We start from the raw sequence: 7,045 nt of genomic DNA on the forward strand, positions 1-7,045 counted from the left end.
TTGGCTGTCCGGGGCGACTGGCGCGCCTACGACGAGCAGTCGTATGCCTGTTGTTCGAGCAATTCTGAAGGTTACGGTTTTCAGTGTCTGGTTGACACTGGAAGCGAGAGGACTCTGGTAAGTCCGCAGGCATTGACAGGCTCAACCAGACTTGGGCCGAGCCACCCACTGTTGACAGCGGATGGTAAGGCGTCTCATGTGAAGGGTCAGTGTCGCGTGGTCATTGGTGTACAAGGACACTGTTTCGGCGTTACGGCACTTGTTATGGACAAGTTGTGCAATCTTGGGGTTGACTACTTGCTGGGTGGTGTCGTCATTGACCACACAGGAGGCGTCACTGTCCGTAGAGGAAGTGATGCAAAGTATTCGGTCAGGTGAAAAAAACCCTATCAGAATGGATACTGTGGAGTACCTGCAGGGCAGGATACTGGGGCTGGCTGCGCATGCGGGGGTGCAAGGGTGGTACCGTTGTCGGGGTTGGGTAGTGATCTGGTGTCACTGCGAGTCGACGACCCTGATTTTATTGCCACTTTTGCCCAAGGCCGATGGACTGTTAGCTGGCGGTGGTTCGGGGAATCTCCGAAATGATTGCAGACCCAGGTCGCGGAGTACAGGTGTACTCGGGCACCTAACTTGCATGAGCGGTACTGTGCTGAAATGGAGAGCTGGATCTCAAAAGGTTGGTTGAAAAGGTGGAGTCGGCCCATTGAGGGTATTATCCCCCTTTTGGCTGTTTTTCAACCAACGAAGGACAAAGTGCGACCAGTCATGGACTACCATGAACTGAACGCGTTTGTGGAGGGTCACATGGGAGGTGACGCGGTCGCTGTGTGCGGCGAGAAAATCCGGAAATGGAAACAGTTGCATGGCGAACTTGGGGTAGTCGACCTCAAGTCTGCGTACCTACAGATCCATGTTTTGGAGGACCTGTGGAAATACCAGGTCGTGAAGTATAAAAGGGTCCCTTATGCGCTGGTGCGTTTAGGCTTCGGGCTTTCGTGTGCGCCTAGGATCATGACCAAAATCCTAGGCAAGGTTCTGTTGCTCGACGAGCGGGTCCGACGAGGGACTGACCACTATACCAACAATATAGTAGTACAGGAGTCTGTGCTTGGCGTGGAGGAGCTGAGGAAGCACCATGCTAAGTATGGACTGGCGATGAAAGAGCCGGAGGGCCTTGATGGAGGTCTGTTGTTGGGCATTTCTCTGAAAGGAAATACTCGTGGACATTTGCAAATGTCGAGGAGAACTTCACTCTCCGAAATACATCTTGAGCCAGCTGGGCTGACTAAGAGAGAGCTTTTCTCGTTTTGTGGCCGACTTGTCGGTCATTACCCAGTGGCTGGGTGGTTGCGGCCCTATTGCAGCTTCTTGAAGCGGCTGGGATGCCCCTGTTGAAAAAGAGGTCAGCTCGCTGGCTAGTGAGCTTCACACAAGGGTATGTCAGGAGAACCCTGTTAGGGGTTCGTGGCACGTAAGACCGAACGGTTCGGTCGTTGTGTGGACAGATGCTAGCTCTCTGGGCCTCGGTGTGGCAGTTAAGGTTGATGGCAGCAATGTTGAGGATGTGACGTAGCTGAGGAAGGAGTCAGACTATTCACACATCAATGTTGCCAAGCTGGAAGCTGTGGGACGAGGTGTTAACCTGGCTATCGCGTGGGGGTTCAAGACCTTCGCCTTGGCGGTTGACTCTCTCACAGTTGTCAATTGGATGTCAAATACAATTGACGGGTGCAATCGTGTTTGCATGAAAGGTGCTGCAGAGATGCTGGTGAAGCGTCGGCTGGGGGTGATCCGTAACACGATCACCAAGTACGGCTTATCGGTCACTATGCGTCTTGTACCTACTGTGAAGAACAAGGCGGATAGAATGACGAGGGTGCCCAAGAAGTGGCTTGGGCATCGAGGGATGAGTGGAGGTGAGGCCGAGAGCATGGCTGCTGCCATCTTCACCGGCGAGAGCCTCAGGGATGCTGTGTGGGCGGCTGATTTGCCTCACCATCTGGGTGTCGAAAGAACACTGTACCTTGCTCAGCAAGTACGCAGTGACTTGACACGGGAGCAGGTCAAACGCAAGCTGGCTGGCTGTGAGGCTTGTCAGCGTGTTGACCCGGCTCCAAGAGGTGAGAACCTCGTGGAAACAGGCAGCTTGGCTGTCGAGAATAACTGGTGCCGGGTGGCCATAGACGTGACTCACTATGGCGGTCAGGTGTTCCTGTCCATGGTTGATTGCGGGCCATCACGTTTCGCTATCTGGCGCCGCTTGCCAAGTGAGACCGCAGCGCACATCGTGGCTCAGTTACGCACGGTCGTAACTGAGCGAGGGCTGTTTGATGAATTGTTAATAGATAATTCCATGGCGTTTAGGTCAGCAACTGTTGCACAGTTTGCTGACGAGTGGGAGATTTCTCTGAGATTTCGTGCCGCTTACGCCCCGAGTGGCAACTGAATCGTCGAGAGGAATTACCGGACAATCAAGAGGATTGCTGAGAGGGGATGAATTAGCCCAAGGAGGCGACATTTTGGTATAACATCACGCCTCGCAAGGGTACAGATTGGGGTTCGGTACCCTCGAATAATCTGTATCGATATTCATGGCGAGTGCCTTTTGACGTCAATCTACGCGGGTTAGATGAGGTCAGTCACGGCAAATTTGCTGTCGGCGATGAGGTGTGGGTGAAACCTGCGACTCTATCATGCACTAGGCAGTGGCACCAGGAGTGATTACCGGAGTCGTTTCAAAGCACATCGAGTGCGTGGATGGCATGCCGAGGCATGTGAGGGATGTCCGCAAACGGCGGTTTGGCACTGACCGTAGTAGGGAAAACGGCATCCGTGAACTGGTCGAAGACGGCCGGCCTAATCTAGATAGATTACGCGGTTCTGCTGCTCTCCACCGCCTCAGCTGCATCCCTGTGAGGTAGCTGAGGCCTCGCAGGGGGATGTGGAGGACAGTCCTCAGACTGCCGAGGATGAAGTTCAAAACATGGATGGTGAGCCTCAGACTACTGGGGTTCCATCCGGGGATTTAGATCCTGATGAGCCTGAGCTTCAACCGTCAATGCTCAGGCGGTCGCAGCGGGAGCGACGGCGTCCTCGGTATTTGGATGACTATGAGGGATAGCTGGTAGCTTCTTAAAAGCTGGGGGAAATGTGAGTTAGTAGTCACGTGGTGCCCGATGGTAGCTCGGAAGGGTTTGTGGGCATGCGCCAACAGACGAGCAAAAACGACCATGTTGTCATTGGGAATCCGAGCTCCGTCAGCATAGCTTGTGACTCTGTGCTCGTCGTGTGTTGCGTCATCCTAGAAAGGATTATTAAAAGTCCTTCTGAGTCTTGGTGACTCGTGAGTAAACCTACTGGTGTAGTCTGGCACTACGGTGTTTTCTGGTAAAACATACAGGTGGAGTAAGGGTGACATAAGGGGAAGTTTTGGAGTGTCACGGCTGGCAGTCTGGTACTGCGTAATTTTTGATTAGTAACTTACAAAAGGGTAAGTGTCCTGCTCAGTGACAGCGTTCAGCCGCTGATAATCAATGCAGGACCGCTATTTCCCGTCGTTCTTTTAGACCAGCACCACGAGCAAGCTCCAGGCTCCTCCAGCTGGTTCATTGAGCTCCCTCTTGAGTAGGTCTTGAAGCGACTGAAACAACTCCTTAAGGTGAACCAGCGCTTCACTGCCTGAAGTCGGACCGGCTTCGTATAGTAAAGGGTCGTCCTCCTCGACCTGTGAGGTATCCACCTCTGTGTATGTGCCAATGGTGGCTCCAGAACGGAAGGTCAATGACTGCTCCGTCATGTTCATACAGCGGGTGATGACCTGTCCATTGGGTCCTGGCTGATTTAGGATACTCGCCACTGCGGGTCCGTGGTGAAATCCTTCAATTAACCCCATGGGGCAGTAATTCCATGTGGTGATGCGACAATGTATCTGTTATGTTTCTGCACAGAAGCAATTAAATAGAGTATTAAATTAGAAAAATGGTTTATTGCACACTCCAGAGACAACTGATTTGATAACAGAAAACCCAAGTATTTATATGTTTGGTCATAGAAAAGCTTTGTAAAAAGCTACAAGCATTATTAATAGCTATAATGAGACAGTACTATATAATATTAGCTTGTATAAAGCTTTAGCTAAAAAGCATAATGTTTGTTGGCAAAGTACCAGTAATACTTGGCACTTGCATGACACCTCCTCACTAAGCTAAAGGTTCTTTCTGGTTCTCTTAGACCTTCGGGGTTTGTCTCTGCTATACTCATCTCCATCAGGTAGACGAGGGTTGCGTGGTCTTCTTCTAGACGGAGGTCGCTCTGTTACAGTTGTAGGGGCTGGTAGTTGCAGTTTTGTCTCCTCTGTTATATCAGGTTTATCTCCAGGGTCTTGATCTTCTTCTGTTGAGTATCTTGGTCTGAGTTGTTCAACATGTCTTCTCCAAGTAGGTCCCTTTGGTACCACTTTGACATTGAGACTACGAGTTCCATATATCTTAGTAACAATGGCTGGAACCCATCTAGGATGTCTGTTGCGTTTAGGTCCATGATACAAGGCATAGCATGGTGCTCCAAGATTGTAGCTGTGTATCTTGCTAACTGTCTTTTCTGCCGATCGGTTGACTTCTCTGGATTGATGAAACTGTGCTATGTGTGCGGGTGATGGCAATAGGGTGTCAATCTTGCATCTCATCTGTCTTCCATTCAGCAGCTGACTGTTAGAGTATCCTGTAGGAAGTGGTGTCCTTCTATAGTGCATCAGGAACTGTTGTAGTGCAGATTTAGGTGAGAGTGACGATTTCTTCATGGCTTGTTTGAAGGATTGTACTAGTCTTTCAGCTGCGCCATTTGTAGCTGGATGGTAGGGTGCTCCAGTGAGGTGAACAATGCTTCTCTCTTGACACCACTGCTGAAACTCTCCTGAGGTGAAGCTGGTAGCATTGTCAGTGACTATGGTGTGAGGGTATCCAAAGTGTGCGAATATCTCCTCTAAGATGTCTGTGGTAGCTCTGGTAGAAGTAGATGACGTCCTGTGTATGCATGGATACTTTGAGTAGGCATCTATCATCACTAGCCATTGGCTGCCCATGAAGTTCACTGCATGATCTAAGTGAAGACGACTCCATGGCTTCTCAGGTAGCATCCAGGGATGTATAGGATACTTCTGTGGAAGCTTCTGATGTTCAGCACAGGCAGTGCACTGTCGACTTGTCTCCTCTATATCAGAGTCAATGCGAGGCCAATAGACAGCAGTTCGAGCTAGCTTCTTCATTCTTTCCATTCCAAAGTGTCCAAGGTGAAGGATCTTTAATACTTCCTGTTGTAGCTTGACAGGAATGACTACTCTGTTGCCATATAGAAGACAACCTTCAGTGATAGAAAGTGAATCTGAGATCTTGTGGAAGAGTGACAGCTGAGTCTCCTTCATCTCTTTGTTACCAGGCCATCCTTCTGCTGTGTAGCGCATTACTGTGGCTAGTGTTGTGTCTTTCTTTGTCTCCTTTGCTAGAACATTGTAGTCTGTAGAGTTGAGCTGTTGTCCAATAGTGTGAATAGTGCATACTGTATCAACATCATCCTCATCTTCTCTTGCATCAAACTCTTTATCAGGTCCAACTGGCAGTCTTGAGAGGACATCTGCATTTTGATGATGCTGGGTAGATCTGTATTCTATGGTGTAGTCATACTGATTTAGTACCAGTGCCCATCTTGCTAGTCTGTTGGCTGCTAGAGCTGGAACTCCTTTGGTAGGTCCTAGAAGTGTGAGAAGAGGTCTGTGGTCAGTTACCAAGATAAACCGTCGACCATACAGGTACTGGTGATACTTCTTTAGAGCAAATATGATTGAGAGAGCTTCTTTTTGTATTTGTCCATATTTCCTCTGTGTGCTGGTCAGTGTTTTTGAAACATTGGCTATTGGTCTCTCACTTCCATCAGGATAACGATGAAATAGTACAGCTCCCAGTCCAGTTTCTGAAGCATCACATGAGATTCCAATGTCAAGATCTGGGTTGAAGTGTGCTAAGACACTATCAGTTGATAGCATATCTTTCAGTTTGTTGAAGCTCTTTTCTTGTTCAGTGCCCCACTTCCAGGTCTCTCCTTTGCGTGTCAGTTTGTGCAATGGTCCTGTGAGTTGTGACAGATTGGGTATGAACTTGCTGTAGAATTGTGTAGCTCCTAAGAAAGATCTTAGCTGAGTTAAGTCTGTTGGGACTGGCATCTGTTGTACTGCATCTGCCTTCTTTCCTTTAGTGATTCCCTTTGAAGTGAGTTTGTGTCCCAGATACTCTACTGTAGGTTGAGCAAAACAGCACTTGTCTTTTCTACATCTGAGCCCTCTTTCTTCTAATCTTTGAAGAAGTCGACGTAAGTTTTGTAGATGGCTCTCTGCATTGGCTCCACTCACTAGTATATCATCTAGGTATACTGCTACTCCTGGGAGGTCTTGTGTCAGTTGCTCCATGATTTCTTGAAAATACCCTGGTGCTGAGCTTATGCCAAAGGGCAACCTCTTCTGTAGTAGTACTCCTCGGTGTGTTGATAGTGCTAGTCGTCGTTGACTTTCTGGTGCCAACAATATTTGATTGTAGGCATCTGCTAAATCAATCTTTGTGTAGCAATAGCCTCCACCTAGTTTTCTGATTAGATCTTCTGGTAGTGGGATAGGTTTCCTATGTGTTTCTAGCTGATTATTGATAGTCTTGGAGTAGTCTCCACATACTCTGATCTTCCCTGCAGCTTGACCTGTTGTAGATTTGCGTACAGGTACAACTGGTGTTCCATACTGGTTGAATTGAGTTGGTTCCCATATGCCTTTAGCTACACCTGCTTCGTATGCTTGGTTGAGCTCTTCTGTCAAGGCAATAGGAACTGGTCTGGGTCGGCAGAAGACTGGCTTTGTTGAAGGTTTGAAGTTTATCTCTAGTTCAAAGTTCTTGAGACATCCTAGCTCGTCTTTGAATATTTCTGGAAATTCTTTGCACATCTCCTTACACTTGATTTGTAACCTCCCATCTGGCTGGTTCTCTGTGATTGTTGATACAAGGTT

At 48.6% G+C, this 7,045-nt stretch overlaps 1 protein-coding gene across 1 annotated transcript; it reads left to right on the top strand.

Moving 5' to 3' along the window:
• Positions 1–394: 394 nt before the first annotated feature.
• Positions 395–2,449, top strand: LOC137400386 (uncharacterized). The gene is made up of 3 exons (XM_068086714.1): positions 395–481; positions 595–1,323; positions 1,577–2,449. The coding sequence occupies exons 1-3, from the start codon at positions 395–397 to the stop codon at positions 2,447–2,449; spliced, it is 1,689 nt and encodes a 562-aa protein (XP_067942815.1).
• The last annotated feature ends 4,596 nt before the right edge of the window (positions 2,450–7,045 follow it).

This window comes from Watersipora subatra, chromosome 7 (genome assembly GCF_963576615.1).
Source record: "Watersipora subatra chromosome 7, tzWatSuba1.1, whole genome shotgun sequence".
NCBI lineage: Eukaryota > Metazoa > Bryozoa > Gymnolaemata > Cheilostomatida > Watersiporidae > Watersipora > Watersipora subatra.

Excerpts from the sequence above, each read along its gene's own strand:
- LOC137400386 (XM_068086714.1), top strand. The coding sequence starts at position 395 with ATGGATACTGTGGAGTACCTGCAGGGCAGGATACTGGGGCTGGCTGCG. Across the intron at positions 482-594 it reads GGTACCGTTGTCGGGGTTGG|ACCCAGGTCGCGGAGTACAG; the intron begins GTAGTGATCTGG and ends AAATGATTGCAG. Across the intron at positions 1,324-1,576 it reads TCTCGTTTTGTGGCCGACTT|CTGAGGAAGGAGTCAGACTA; the intron begins GTCGGTCATTAC and ends GATGTGACGTAG.